Here is a 16,698-nt window from a genome sequence, read left to right on the forward strand (position 1 = left end):
CATGGTCTCCTGTTATTGAACTGGAATTGTACACGAGCACCTTCGTTACTCTGTTCCAGTTCTTGTTCCAGTGGCCAGTTCTTCCAGCAGTTTTTAGAAGGGATTGTGTCCAAAAATACCCATTTGGTGTTTGGAAGATTGCTCCAGTGTGTGGACAGCAGCTGTTCTGCCCAGTACTGAGATTAGCGGGTCTGCCTCACTGGGGATTTTTGGGGCAGACTGTAGCTGACACACCAGAAGGACTCTTACAGGCTTCTGCATCACATACTCCCACCAGATTAGAAAATACCTTTACTCCAGTTTATGCATGGAAAAACCTGGGGGGTTGGCCTGACTAAAACCCAGGACTTATCCAGGGGGCAGAGGGGCCCTGTGGGGCCCATTTGCCACCTCCACTGGACCTCTGCTCCCCTCAGATCTGCCTGCAGAGCTCCACAACACAGCGGGCATTTCAGGCAGGTAATAAATAAATAATCAAACAAACAAATTAACAAATAAAAGGCCCAAACCAAAACCACCTCTTGAACTCAGAGTGGGGTATTTATTAACTGAAATAGTCAAAGAAATGGTTGTATTAGTAGTTTTGCTGGAAGATCTCAAAGGATGGTTGCAGGTCAGAGAGCACAAAGAGGTGAAGAGCAGCTGGAGGTAATAACTTTTTTCCTGATCTCCTGAGGTTCCTCAGCTGCTTATGTTCCTACCCATAAGTGGAACCAAGACCTGAATGCCTGCTAGCAGCTCCGTGTTTAATCCCTTCAGCCACGTAGCTCCTAGCACGAGCTGAAAATCCCATCAGTGTGGGGAGTATTCATTTCAGCACCTCAAAGTCTCACACAGCCACTCTTAGTTCTTGCTTATCAGAACAAACAGAAGCCTCCCTTGCCGTGCTGACATCGGGAGATGTCCCTGGGATCAAAAGGTCAGGTAATGATGACCAGAGAAACTCTGCAGACAGGCAGTCAAACCCCCTGTAGGATCAAGGTTGGATTTTTAAAAACCTAAACACTGCCTTAAATGCATTCAAAATGCAATGAGCTGAAAAACAGTATTTAATTTCAGGGCACAGTTTAACATGAGTGCACAATTGACCACTCTTGAAAACTCAACTCAGAATTTCCCCTGCTATATTTTAAGCATCTGAGAAACAAATTTAGCTCCATGGGATAATTTTTGCTGCGTGAAAGGTTTATATCAGGACATCCACTGCCTTTCCTCTAAGTTCAATAGTACACCCACACAGTATTAATTAATAAATATGGATGAGTCATACATTTTAGAAGTTCAGTGGACCAGTGTAAATCCACAATCCTCTGGTAATCTCAGGCATACAGTCATTCTTCACCATGACAGCAGCCTATGAAAGGAGCTGTGAAAACCTGAGATAACAAGTCTGTGAGATGGGAATGGAGTAGCTGAAACCTTTCACATAATTTATGACTGATTTTATTGACTGGATTTTTTTTCAGATGTATTTGTGTAATAAACTGTATTTTATTGGTTTGATTTGAGGCTAAGTCACAGTGCATCATTTGAATATCTTCAGTCTCTGCTGATAAAAACACCAAAGACTCAACCTAGTCCCCCTAAACCCTCCTACCACTAAACCCAAAAGCTCCCAAAAAACAAACCAAAAATAAGCAAAGTAAAAGAACCACATAGAAAACCAAGCAAACCTTAAATCCACCTCAAAATAACCTGTGAATGGAAAGGTTTTGTAACACTCAGAAATAATACACTGATCTATGGAAATTGATCACTCCAAAATATTTCAGTAAGGAATAACCATATGCTATAGGGCTCAAACACATATAAATTTGCCAAAGTGAGGAGTAAAAGAAAGGTGACACGTGTCATGTTTTCTAGATGTGCTTAACTGTTTAACTTTTGGGTTTGTAGCTGAGCTCTCTATTGCAGGATAGAGGGCCATAACTCATAACTGCAGATGGGTGCCTAGCACAGAGCATTTTCTTTGAGACACACAGTTATATCTTGCAGTCTTGTTCACAAGGGAGCAATTTAAGAATTTAAAAATACTCTTTTTTTTTTTTTTTCCCCACTCATAAAGATGGAACAGTGTTGAATGTAGCAAGGCCTTACACAGGTACTTCCAGTCAGGTGAACACATATTTCCCTTTCACACCAGAGGCAGAGGTAATATCCTTGTGCAAGGAGAAAGAGCCACAGCTGAACAGAGCAGCACATGCAGCCAGGGACCGTGTCCTGCCCTGCCCTGGCTTTCCTGCCCTACAGCCCAAGTCAGGATGGAGGGGGTGCTCCACAAATGCTTGTGGTCATTTGTTGGCAGCAGCTGTGCCTGTCAAAGCCAGCCTGGTCTCAAAGGACACTTTGCATTGCTTGCCAAAAGCCAGCCTGGTCTCAAAGGACATTTTGCACTGCCCGCCAGGGTAGGATGACAGTCTGAAACCGTAAGAGTTTACCAAGAGTTATTCTGCTGCAGTGCATTTAAACCCCCCACTATTCCTACAATAAAGCCTGGACAGCACCCTCAATCACAGGTGTTGTAAAAGGTTTGAGCAGTGAATTTGTGAAGGTAAAATCAGGCACAGGTCTCCAAATCAGCAGAAGGCACACATTGCCCTCCAGAGTCCCAGCCACCTGAACAAAGGCAAACTCGGAGGACCCCCAAACTCAAAGAAGTTGATCTCATTTCAGCATTTCAGGTCACTGGCTTTGAGAGGAAAAGCTGCAGAAGCAGCTGGAAGCATCCTGCCTTGCCAGGCTGTTGGCCCTGTTCTTTTCACATTTGCTGCTGTTCCTGTCTTTGTTCCTGTGTGTGGCAGGTATTTCTCTTGTCTGGGAAGGGGAGGACATGGAAATGGACAGGGTTTCTAGAGGAGCATTCAGGTTCAGGTACAGTGCATTCTGCATAAACATTTCATAAGTAGGGAAACAGGCAGGGAATATTTCAGACTGAAATATTTGGGGCTAATGTGAAGTGGGATTAAGCAGAGACTTCGGGGCCAAAAGGCTAATGTGAAGTGGGATTAAGCAAAGGCTGCAGGAGCTGACTCAAACCATGCTTAGCATTACAAGATAGGCATCTTAATCAGAACAGCTAGGGCATTTTTACAACACAATACCAATTCACTCTGCTTCCTTCCTGGAAATCATTTTTATTCAGTCATGCTGCATGTGAACAAATCACTCCCTAGCAATTTCTCAGCCTATTTCAATCAGATTTCAACGAGGAATGAAGGCTTTAGAGATAACTTTTTTTTCTGTTTATTTCCTTAAATTTGCCATAGGAAGTGAGAAATCCTATAAGAGCCTCAGCTAAGGGAAAGGCTGGAGAGTCCCCTCATATCTGATTAAACATAACAGGATTCACATGAGAGTAAGATTTCATAAATCTTCAAGAGGGGGGAAAAGCTTTCATCACATCTCATACTGTCATCATTGTGAAAATCAGCATAGCATAAGCCATGTCTTACAGAAACTGCTAAGTTTCCTTGGTTCTGGTACTCAGCAAGTACCATGCTTGAAGGTGACTTTCTTTTGTTACACCAAAGTTAAATTGTGGTTTGAATTCCTGCTAATAGAAGCTTACAAGCAACCACAGAGCCAACCTCCCCAATTCTGATTTTTCCTATTTGTCTTGTAGTCTAAATGTCTCAAGAGAAGCCACATGGAAAGCCTTTGATACAGCCTTACAACCAGAAATCACTGCAACTGAAAGGTCTTTGTAGCATTTCCCTAAAGTTAGAATTCTTCACAAAATAAAAGGTATAAACTAAAAGAGAAAATTAGCACCAATGAATGCCTGGCCATATCTGTCACACACTTAATATTTGGTTTATTGAAGCTTTGATATCCAAACTGTGCCACAGAGAATTCTTAACCATCACTTTTCATCTGAAACAGAGGATTTTTACAGCTCTAAAAGCTTTGCTGTCTTCTTACAGCTCCAAATAAATGCAAGGGTGATTCTTTCTGAATGGTAAAGACTGCAACTGGAGCTTTTGAAGCACCTTGGAGTTTCCAAAAGGTGAGGAAGGTGAGATGAAGAGAAAGTAAGCTGGTGGATGGTGTGATACCCTTCACAAAGGAAAGGAGAGAATTTTTTACTACTGTTTCTTCTTGTGAGGTTGGTGGATATGGTGGAGGTCTGATGAGTGGGGAGGAGGCTTCAGGAGTGGAGCAAATACATGAGCTGAGGTGAGCTTAGACCAGATCCCTTAGTGTGAAAAGGTAAAATCTCTTCCCTCTCTCCCATCTTTCCCTTGACTTTCTAATGCTCTGCATCCCATGCCTGTGCTGTGCTGCTTATTTCACCAAAGCAGATAAATTGTATATTCTTGGTTGCAAAACCAGCACATGATGCAAATATTTCCTATATTCTTGTCTCAAGATGAGGGGATTTACAGAAATTAACACAGCTGAATTTCTGCTGAATTTGAATTTGCAAAACCAAACAGAACCTGACTAGAAGAGTGTAGAGATCAAGCTCCTGTATAAAATAACATCCAAACAACATCCTTTATCTCTGAGGATTTTCACTACTGACACATGTATATATTGTCAAAAAAAGAAGTTGCTCACTTTATGCTACTTTATGCTTTTACAATTTCAAATCCTTTTGCTATACCATTAGTCAGTCTTAATGTGTAACTTTTCTTACATTTTAAAAATGTCTTGAAAACTTACCCATATATGGTTTTGTGCCAGCCATAGAAGAAGCTTTTTCTGAGCCTTTCACTATGGTTGCTACGTTAAAGTCAGTGATATGGACATGACCTGAAATTACAGAAAGTAAAAACAGAAGTTAAAATAGCACATCATACAAATATTCCTCACTGAAGGTTCATCTTTCCCAACACCTCACTTTATCCAACAATTAAGTGATAATGAAAGAAAAACAATTGGAAAGATATGTAACATCAATAGGAACTTAATATTAAATATTACTTTTAACTAGAAAAAACAATTTGGAAGAACAGTGACTGAATACTTCTTGTGTGGCTGCACCCAATACCTGTCTGCACTCCTGAACTGTTTTTGCTGATCACCCCTGAATATTCTCATGCCACAAACAAAGTTGAGATGTGGCCCACAAGAACCTCATGAAGTTTAGCAAGTCCAAGGTACCACACCTGGATGGGGGCAATCTCAGACCTGAGCACACACTGGGACATAACTCACTGAGAGCAGCCCTGTGGGGAAGAACTTGGGGGTCTTTGTGGATGAAAACCTGGACACATTTGCCACATTTACAGCCCAGAAGGCCAACTCTTTTGACTGCATCAAAAGAGGCACAACCAGCAGGCTGAAGGGGGTGATTCCTCTCTCCTCTGCCCTTGTGAGACCCCTCCTGAGTGTGGTGACACTGGCACAGGTTACCCAGGGAGGTTGTGGATCCCTGGCAGTGTTCAAGGCCAGGCTGGGTGGGCTCTGAGTCCCCCAGCCTGCTCTAATGGAAGGCATTCCTGCCCACTGCAGGAGGGCTGGAACAAAATCTTGAAGGTCCCTTCCAACCACAGCCATTCTGTTATTCTGTGGTTCTCTCTGTCTTCTCAGAGCAGTAACATGCAGAAGCAGAATGTGAAGCTTTGTGTGAAATTTGCCTCATGTCCAGCTACAGTCACCCCTCACATCTCAGGTACTTTTGATGCTGTCTACAGTTGCATCCACTAGAGGTTAACACCAGCCTGACTTTTTCTGAGTCTTCTCAGGGCAAAGAGGAAGGGGAGAAGAAAAATGGTATTTTTATCACACAATAATTATAAAATTAGATCGTTAGTAGCAGAAGAAGTAACAGGAGCAGATCGCAAATGATCACTCATTTGACAGCAGGGGGCAAGAAGAACAAGTGGCAGCAATCAGCCTGAGAATGTGCTGCCAGACAGATCATTTAAATTGCATTTATGAGGCTGAAGGGCCCAAACCTTCTATTACTTTTTTCCTGGCATAGTTTATGATAAGCATAGGTTCAATTGCTCCACCACTGTGAAGTAGGAGTTACTGATCCTGGTTTGTTATAGACAGGTAAACTGAATAGAAATCCAGCTTGGAAATGTGTAGAGTTTTAATTTGAGTCTTCTGTTAGGTTTTGCATCTTTGCTCAAGGTTTGGTGTTGTGGAGTGATGCAGATACTACCCTCTCTCTGATTACATCTGGCAATGCCATGGGGGATGAGGTAGGTACTCCCATCCCCATCTTAGCTCTGCATGCAGATCAGGATTAATAAATCATGTGTTGAACTAGACTCCTGAGTGACAAATTTGTGTGGGGATTTTTACCAAGGTCTCAGTCTCATTCAATCCACAGAATGGATCAGGGTTTGGGTATGATGCAGTTGTTAAGTGAGGGAGGTTTTTAATCATGTTTGCTGCCAAAGATGAAAAGAACGTAACAAATGACTGATGCATTTTACCCTGGTGCCTGATGCAGGAAGAGCAGTCCCAACAAAATGCCATGCTGCTCCAACAATCTAATCTAGATCCTGCTCGAAGTCCACAGGAAATGTATCAGCCAACCTCTAATTGTGCAGCTATGCATATGTGAACTGAAATTCTCCAAGGACCATAATTTGGACAGATGTGAGCTGATTTTGAAGGGGGAAAGGAAGAAGGTACTTCCCACGGCTAAACTTAAAGCTGTTTCTCCAAATGGGAGACACAGCAGAAGTTTTCAATGAAATGGTTTCCCTGCTCTTCTGCAATTCTTAAAAAAACCTGCTTCATTTTATTGACACTTTTTTCCTAAGATGCCCAGGCCAAGAAGCCCTTTACACATGGCTGAGAAAAACTGGGAGCCAATGAAAGCCATCTCTTTATAAGAGGTAGGAAGTGTTAGGCTGCTATAACAAGAATTAGTGTTCACAGCCCAGCTTGACATAATAATTCCAAGGTGGTATTCCTACTCCCTGGTGGCTGGAGTGTAGCATATTTGCAGTTTACTTCTGCCATCATAAAACACTGGTGCAGAAGTCTTCTTGAAAATGATGAAAACTACAAAGACCCCTCATGACAGTAGTTTAAAGCAATTCTATGTATATTTTAGAATGAAATGTTGCAAGGAACTTGGTAGCCTAATACTTTTTCTCTTTTTGACAGATAATATAAATATAAATATAAATATAAATATAAATATAAATATAAATATAAATATAAATATAAATATAAATATAAATATAAATATAAATATAAATATAATGTATATTTATAAAAATATAGTTCTGCCACTTAAATGACAGCATTGTAAGTGATGCTCCATTAGAGTGCCAATATGACTGCCCATTGCAAAGCATCTGTTCCATCACATCCACTCAGACTGACCCAAATAGATGATTTGCAATGGAAATTGCCTCTCCTGCAGGGCATTGTTTTCTCCCCCTTTTATTAGATTTCATTTAGCAAAACCAAAATAGCACACATGGTATGTTGGCAAGGCAAGGGATGGATTGTGAAGGTAGGTTCTGCATAGCTCCTCTGCATCCTGCTGCCCATACAGCCACAGGCAGCTCCTGTACATGAGGTAGGGCACAGTTTACTGCTGGAAAAGCTGCCCCTTTGCTTTCCCCCATCACTGACCCATCCACAAGTCTCAGACTGTCTGCAGGCTGCCTTTGCCTGGTGCTTGAGGGGCTGCTAATTGGTGCTGGAGTGAAAGGAAGGTGTTCTGCAGGCAGGGGAGGTGCCTGGTGCGAGCTGGGGGCATGGAGAGGGGCTCTGTGTGGGACAGGGGCAGAGCAGGGGTGAGCCCCATGTGCCTGTGGTCAGTGAAGGAGGGCTGGAGGGTGCTGAGGTGCCCTCTGCCTGCATGCCACTGGATGATTGCAACTCTTGTAAGCCAAAGGACTTGGGGGGTTTGGTTATGGGAGGTTTTCTTTTTGTTGGTTTTTGGTTTTGTTTTGCTTTGGTTTTTTTTATAAGTTTTTCATCCCTGGTGTGAATATTTCAAGTGACAATAAGACCCCATCTCTCTATAGGAGTCTTTCTAATCAGCCTCTAAGACAAGTTTTTACTGCAACTCTTGCACATAGAGAAAGAGAATGTTGCTATTGCTGCAGTGAATATGCTGGGATTCCACCTGCTTCATACTGTTTCCAAAATTTCTGTTTGTGGGAACATTTTCCCATCTGAGCTTCACACTTTGTAGTTGATCTCCCTTTCCGGGTATGATTGTGAACAACTAAATGTCCAAACCCAGTCTGTACCTTGGTATAGTATTGGACTAAGCAGAATGTCAGTGTCACTTGGATTTAGCTCTCATGAAGAGTGAAGCAGAGCAGTGCACAGCAGATTCAGCAGACCTAACTAAATTCAGGTTAGCCCAGGGAAAGAGCTCCTTCTTTAATCCTTGGAGCTCCATGACCCCATATACAATAAGATGATGGCAGGGAGCAAGGAAGAAAAAGCAAATTACCACATTCCATTGACTCTCTGCAGAGTGGTTTTTTCAAACCATCTCAGACTGCAGATTTGAAGAAGTATCTCAGTGGAAATTGTTTCCAAATTGCATTCCTTCAGTCAGCTTCCAGTTAAGGCTTTAACTACCCACAGAACAGTGTATGACTTTGGAAAGCTTTATGCGATGTGACTTTTATGTCTCACTTTTCAACACAGCCTGAAGTTACAGTATCTGAGGTAAACAGCAAATGATCTCTGTTTGGATTTAATTTTGAAGCAAATCGTGATGACAATTAGAACAAGTCCTGAAAGTTGTCTGGGGCTAGCTGGGTAACATTCAGCAGAGGAAAACATACATGACTTCAAACCTCATTGAATTTCTGACTCTGAAACCAAAGGGGTGAATGTGATGTCAGAGAGAAGAAATATTATACTGGAGTTAGTGCCCACTCATCAGCACCAGAGCTTATTGTAAATCTCAGAACAGTAACATTCTGAAGTACAGTGAAATCTGATTTGCTTTCAGAAAGCCAAACCCCATGAAGAATTTACAAAGCCTCTCTGGATTCATCTGTACGGTGTATGAGAGCCTAAGCTTGTATCCACCTGAACTTGGCACGACTTGGCAGCCTGACACTTATCATTAGAGAGATTGGTAGAAATTGCGTGGCTGTAGATGGGTTCAGCAAAGCTGTGCACTTCAAAAAGTCAGGCTGTTGAATGGCCATGTAGGCATGTAAAATTTCAGATACACTTTCAAAATCTAGACAGCCTCAGGTGGATGAATTATGCTGGAACCTTTTGTCTTAGTAAACAGCATTGGAGAGTTAAACAAGGTAGAGTCCCTGCAAATGGTTTCACAGACATCAGTACAGAGCAATAATATTGTCAGTTCTGGTGTTCAGAAGTTAATACTGAGATTCCAGTAATTTATTTTTGAGTAGGTTTTTTCATCCCATTTTTGGTTTTAATGACAAGATTACTCATTGCATACATCTTTCAATTTTGCGCAGTTTCTAGATGAGAGCTGAAATCTATTCAAGTAAAAAAGGTTTTAAAGAGAGCTTTGATGATCACAAACCAATATAATAATAACATAAAATTCAATAAATGAACTCCATCTTCAATTAATTTTGTTCACTCATAAGTGAAATGATTTTACTGAGTAAAATTATCACAATTAACACAATCAGATGGAAAAAAAATCTAAGAACCCCGCAAAACCCAATAATATGTAAATATCCCTGTTAAGTCTAAGAGTAAAATATTAGATCTGTAATTTCAGTATGGAGAGCCATCAGGAGATAGTTTCAAGATTATAAATAGCAATCATTCAGTGAAATTAGCAAGTAGGACCTTCAAAATTAGCAACTAGGTAGTGAGTCTTCACATAATCTGTATTTAAACTAAGGAGCCTAACACAAGATGTTAAGGATGATAAAAATTCTCTTCACTCAGGAAGCTCCAGAAAAGATCTCAGAAAAGGTCACTGAAAGCTGTTGAATATGTGGAGAGCATGAGCCAGGAAATGCTTCAGGCACAAGAAGCTGGAGGTTGGGTGAATAGATGAGGAAAGTCCAACAAAAACCAGTCTTTTATTATATTCTGCTCTGTCATGCACTTTCTGGAGACTCTTGGAGATAAGAAACTCAATTAGATGGGTTGTTGATCCACTGTGATTGCTCTTTTGCCCTGATACTGAAAGCCTGGATATCTGTAACTCTATCTCCAGTAGGGAGACATAAAAAAGCTGAGGGTCTTCAGCTGACACAAAGGGTGCTGAAGGAGTTTTTGAATATCTCAGATCTTGTGATTGTAAGTTATTATTCATCAAATCCTGGAATTCTAGATGTTTGGGTTTTTTTGAAAGAAGAATGCTTTAAAACATACAAAAGAAAACTTTTCTTTCTTGAAAGATGGTAAATTCCTACAGTTTGTTGCTCCCGGAGGTTGTAGAGGCCAATATCAGATGCAGCTTCAAGGAGGCAGCAAACTCATTAACAAGACTTCATTCACATTTTAAATGGAATATGCAAAGATTCTTTAATATCCTTCCACAAAAAATTGTGGGTGATAGGCAGCACTGAAGTATCTGATGGCAAAATGACAAAAGGCGTGTTCCACAAATAATGTTTCCTCTTGTCACCAGTTACAACAAAATGGCCACGGTCTTGGATCTGACCTAGCAGGGAGTTCTTCCTCTGAAAACCAAGCACGGGTTTTGCTGCATCTCATGAAAAAATGTTGTGGAAAACTTGCCTGAGAGGAATTCAAACTCCTGCAGGATTTTTGTTAACAGGTTTTAATGATGGTGTGGTCACTTAGTACAAGGCTAAACCTGGATGCAAAAGTAGAGCTTGTAATTTCTGCAGAACCACCAGAAATGTTAATTTCAATGGTGCTACCAAATAGCTATAGAAATAATGTTAGCATCTCTTTAAAAAGTTAATTTACTAATCTGTTTGCCACTGCTTGTTTTTCCGCATTTAAGAAATTCTATGTCTCCTTGACATCCTAGTTAACAGATCATGCAAACTTTTAAAGTTATCTTTAATATCTTGGATATTTATAACAAAATACAACATTGACCAGACTTAGTAGATTCCAGGTCTAAGTGCTGTCATTTCAGTTATATCGTTCTAAACCATTAAAATGAAAGAAATGGAAGAGAAACAAGAATTCTGTCATTGAGATAATTCTAAAATGCTTTTCTCTGTACAAGACAAATGTAATAGCTCTCCTGAAACATTAAGTAGTCCCTTCAGCTGTCACTGGAATAATTCTATTTCAGATACATGTTAGCAGAACAGAAAACTACTACTAAATTTAGAGATTAGTGTTAGTCATAAGAGGAAGAGCTTCCTGGGAAAGCTGAGAAAGAAACATTAAAAAAAGGAGTTTTATTGATTGAATTAATTTCCTTAGAGGGTCTGATTCTGGTTCATAGAATGAACCCTGAAACTGTCCCTACTTTCTCTCCTCAGAGGTGGGATGTGTATTCTCTCCAGGAGATCACACAGTCATCCTCTGGTAGGGGCTGAACACTATTTTTAACAGCTGGTTATCCCATTCTCATGTACCACTGTGCTTTTCAGGATCATCAATCATTTATTTCCACTGATGCATCAGAACATGTGGTCAGCAGTGCTGTGATGTGGCTTTGATGAAAAGCATATGGAAAAATTCAGGCTTCTTCTGCCAGAATGATTTTGAACATGTTGTATATGTTTTGTGTTTGTTTCTTTTTTAAATTTGTAAATTAGATGGATACTTTTAAGAAAAATCTTCTGTTTTCATTACTTCTCTATTCCTGAGGTATATTCCCGAAGCCTGAGGTATGTTCCCTAAGCCATACAGATAAATTATAGTGAAACTAGCTTTAATGAGCACAAATATCTACAATATGTATTCTTGGTTTATGTTATGAAAGTTAGTCAATTTAACTACTCGAGGATGTAAGGCAATGGGAATGGTGTAACACTAAATTTTGACTTTAGCCAGAATAGGTTTCTTCAGTGAGGCTGAAGAAATCTAAGTCACTGAGACAAAGTCTCAGTCAGAAATTCTGTGCATATCCAATTACATGATATTTTGAGTAAACACAATTTGTTTAATGAACTGTAAGAAAGACCTAGGGGTAAAGTCAAGCATATAGGAAACTGTTGTGCCATCTTAGAGGCCACAGGCTAAAATAAAGTTCCCTCCTGTGCACCTGGTTAGGCTCATATTAGGTGAATTTGTTCTGCTTACTCTGCAGCCAAATATATTTGTGGTGCATATATTCAGCACATTTTTTCATTAAGTGAAATCTGATGATTTTGTTAAACTGTTACTATGTTGCAGCTTAATCAGAGCTGTTAGGGACTTCAAGATTAGCTTTCTTCTTGCAAAAGATCTTCACTTCTGTAAGGTAAGCCTGAGCTAATTAGCATGGGACAGACTTGTCTTACTGATGTCACCACACTCAGTGAGTTAAGGTGTACAGACCCTTTACAGGCTTCAGGGAATTCCTTCTCCTAAACACATGAGAGGCGTTTGAACCTGTTTGAGCCCGTGAATTGATATGTTCTGCTGACCAAGGTTTGTGTGCTTGTCTGGAGAAGTCTTGTTTCGCCTCTTGTCTGCAGGTATGCTATGAGGGAGCAGTATTGTGCTGCTTTGTGGAAAAGAGACCATCCATCCCGAAATTTCCAAGCTGCCTGCTGATAACTTTGCTGCTGAACAGTTTATAATCACAAAAAACCTGCTTCATTTTGCATAGTAGTGCTCACTCTGGTGTAGGTTCCTCTTTGTGATGCTTGAGTCTCCATAGGAAAGCTGTCAGAAGAGGCTGGTTTTGTGCACTAATTGACCTTGATGAGGGCGACTGTGCTTTGAAGGCTGTCAGTCAGAGGAGATTTAACATACTCATACCCGTTTTGTGTTGCTGTTGACATCTCTAATTCACCAGGACTTAAAGGCATGATATTTCTATTTCATGCTTGTTTGCTGATATGAGAGTATTGGGGACATTAACATTTATGGGTCTGAGGCATTAAATTGCTGAAGTTCTAGATAGTTTAAAACTCCACTAGTACTTAGCTTTATTAGCTTTCATGTTCCCAGGAACAAACATATATGCAAAATGTTATCTATTTAATCAACTTTAACTTGTATACCCAGCAGCTCTGCAATGAATTTTGAAACATAATGTCATCATTGGCATAATTTCAATATTATAGTTTCTCAGACATTACTGGCTTTTAATCAATTTTTGAAGTAAATAAAGCACAAGACTTTCCCACAGCAGCAAACACACATCTCCTTTTCCCAATTAGTCTCTTTTCTCTAGGTATTTCTGTTCTGATTCAAGGTTAATGCCCTCCATACCCGTATTTTTCATGTTTTCCCTATAAACAGTTGCAAGAAGATACATGACGTTTGAGCTAAATACTTCTTGGAGAGAGTATAAGTTTAAATTTTAAGTTCAAAGAAATTAGCTGCTTTTCTTTCATATAATATCTTTTATCTTTAAGAACATGGAATTAGTAGTAAAGGTTCAAAGTTGTTCACTGTTGTCTACTCCATTTTTATGCTATTTAAGGCAGAACTACATGTAGGGACACAAAATTTGCAGTTAAATTTCCAAAATCTCTATCTTGATTTTAGAAAGTTTATTTTAGATATCTAAACAAGAAATAATTTGTTATGTGGAATTTCTTAGCCCTTCAGAAGTTCTAAAAGAGAAAATAAAGTGCTTGGTACTGTTCTATTGGTAATCACCTAAAAAGGGATTATGGTGATACACAGAATCCTGTTAATAAAATTTTAATTTCTTTCTATCAGGTGCTGACCCCATTTCATATTAAATTCCTCTGTATTCAGACCTCAAAAATTTCTAATCTGCACATTTCTTTGTCAATAGGAGGGCAAACTACAAAATCCACAAGGTGTTCTGAGGGAGCTTTCTGAGAAAGCCCAGATTTAGGTAGGAATTCAGCATCGAAGGTTGACTTACAAAGCATAACATGAGCCTGCCACTGAGTTCTCAGGAATTAGAGATTCTGAGAGAAAGCAATGCTCACTTACCATGTTCATCCAGTAGTATGTTGTCAGGTTTGATGTCCCTGGAAAATAAGGAAAGGAAAACATTACATTTTGTACCAAATGGAAATCTGCAATTTTAAAGTTTTCCCATTTGGGTATAAGGACTAAATCACTTAAATCATTACAAACCCAAAGAAAACTATATAGTACATAAAGGCAAATGGTTTTATCAACATAATTTTGTTGCCCTGAGAAAACATGCATACTAAAGAGGCTCTCTAGGTTTCCATTTATTGTGGTTTTGTGTTCATATGGTCAGCATTGACATGGGTCTGGTTTTCAAGATAATGTGCTTTATTCTTTATAGCAGCAGTAAAAATGAGAAGGCAGATTTGCATCTAGAAGGTGCCTGATTGCTTCAGGGACTCCTGACACATTTGACAGAAATCATTTAATTGGAAACATAGGAGGTTTGCCCTGTCTGCCAGACCCTGCTAATCTGCCATGCATGGTCACTCACATACAGCAGAGTACTGTGACCTGTCTTGTGCTAATTGAGTATGTCCAGCAGCTCTGCTTTCACTCCCAAATCCCCACTTGGCTGTCTGTATCCACGTACCATGCTGGGGAAAGAAGCAGGGATAAGGGAAGTGGAGATTACAACAGGTGAAGCACCAGCTCAACTCTGTCATTCCTGGCACAAGAGAACAATATTGCCCTAGAGAGCTGCACTTTCAGCATCATTTTCCATTGACCTAAGTTCATGCTGCTGTGAGGAGGGATGGGAACAACTTTTCCCCACCACTGTCAGGCATTCTCACACGCTTTCTTGGCCCAGAATTATTGCTGTTGGTGTGGAGCTGTTCAGGGAAGATTCATCTCTTGTCTTTGCTGGGTTGGTCCTGGTTTGGCTCACCCTGAGGCTCGGGGAGCCTGATGTGACAGTGTTGTGTGGCACTGCTCTGTCACTGGCAGCCTGCACTTCATGCAGCTTTGAAACTGTTCCTGGTGAGGCATTGCCAGAGTGGCAGAGGCATCTGAGTACCTTGAGCAACAGTTTTGGCCTTGGGCTGAATTTTCCACTTCTCTCAAAAGACAAGGAACCATAAAGTGGCAAATTAAGCTCCTGAATGTCTGCAAATGAACTGCAAACACTCCCACCTCTGGAATCTCTTTTAAATAAGAGATGGCTTGATTGTTTTGGTTTAAACATTTCCTAGGAAAGTTTTTTCACAACATGGCCATAAACAGAATAATCAAAAAAGTGAAGTGTTGCAAAAGGAAAATATGTTACACCAGGATATTATAAAATAAACATTATATAGGAATAAGATAGCAAAAACAATTCTAATATGTTATTGCTTGCATGATATGAGCTCAGTCATCCCCTAAATTTTACATCTTTATTGACAGAAGAAGAAAACCTACACTTTCCTTAGCATTCTGGATTCCACACTTTCTAGCCCTTGCTGAGAATCACATAAAATGATGAAATTCTAAGATTATTTTTATAACTTGTGTAGAGGCATCTGAGGAATCAGGATAAATAAGAAATTAGTTTGAATAATTCTCTGCACATTTGGAAATTGTTTGAATGCATATATATATATATATGTCTGTGTAAGAAACAGGATCTCATTATGAATAACTATCTGGAATGGAAATTTAAAGTTATGCCAATATTTCAGTGTGAAATACTGTCGTCTGCACAACTTACAGGCTACCTATAACTCTGATTCAGCAGCAGTTCTAGTTATTTGTGTAATAAAAGGAACATCTGTCCTAGAGCCTATTTCACCAAAAATCTTCCAGACTCTGAGTTCTCTCTTTCCTGCCCCCTGTAATCTCTTGGCATATCATTTATCATATTATAATCCTTCCTTCCCTGATTTCATAAGGGTGAAGTTGTGAGACAAACTGTGGGAATAAATATATTTGTTCCTATTATGATACATGGTTGTGTTTTATTTGAATTTGGAATTTTGTGTTTTGTTGAATTTGGTTGAATTAGCATAGGAGATTCTACATAATTCTAAATGTAATGTTGAATATAATATCTCAACTGATGAGACAGTTTTTGAAAGAGCTACTGCTCAGATGGTTTCTATATTTGCTGGTGACAATATGGTCTTTGGTTTCTGATAAATGTTTTGTGATAAGAATTGGAATTGGGATTTCCTGTTGAATAATCTTTGTGGTTGATTCATGACTTGAAAATACAGCAATAACTTTCCATGGAAGTAAGTAAGTAATAGCTTTGACAGCTGAATTAAATATTTTAAACTTTGTCTTCACAAACTGACTCTGTACTTCTCACGTGGGTAAAAAGATTTGGGGTCATACACAAGTACATTTAGGTCTTTTTGTGGCCTCCTAAAATCAGTGATTCAACAGCATTCCAAACTCTTTTCCTGGTTTAAGAAAATTAAGAATTAGAATTATAGTGATTAGCACTTCATAAATAAAACTGATCAAAAGGAGAAATTCATCCTTATAAGCTACTGCCATGTTTATGACAATACAGCATCCAGGGATTGCTCCTTACAAGACAGTGCCTTTTGTACCTTTTTTTTTTAAAGAAGATCAGTTCAAATAATTTGAATACCTGCAATGGTACTGCATCATTAAACAGACTATACATTTTTATAATCACCAGAAAAGACATTGACAAATCCACTTGACAGCTCTATGTATCATCAAATATATTCTTCACCCAGTTTGTGTCTGTAATTTTCAGAAAGTTGAGTGATGAAATTAGATCTGTGCTTATCTTTCTGTGACTAATTCAGGCAGTGGCTGATT

At 39.5% G+C, this 16,698-nt stretch overlaps 1 protein-coding gene across 1 annotated transcript in view; it reads right to left on the reverse strand.

Annotated features, from left to right (window-relative positions):
* STK32B (serine/threonine kinase 32B) overlaps positions 1-16,698 on the reverse strand; it is a 158,577-nt gene that overhangs the window by 36,912 nt on the left and 104,967 nt on the right. The window contains exons 5-6 of the mRNA XM_063401606.1: positions 13,939-13,976; positions 4,666-4,755 (exon numbers count right to left, since the gene is read on the reverse strand). Of these exons, the coding sequence (XP_063257676.1) occupies positions 4,666-4,755; positions 13,939-13,976 (128 nt within the window). The remainder of the gene's footprint in view (positions 1-4,665; positions 4,756-13,938; positions 13,977-16,698) is intronic.

The sequence above is a fragment of the Prinia subflava genome, chromosome 7, assembly GCF_021018805.1.
Source record: "Prinia subflava isolate CZ2003 ecotype Zambia chromosome 7, Cam_Psub_1.2, whole genome shotgun sequence".
In the NCBI taxonomy this organism is placed as follows: domain Eukaryota; kingdom Metazoa; phylum Chordata; class Aves; order Passeriformes; family Cisticolidae; genus Prinia; species Prinia subflava.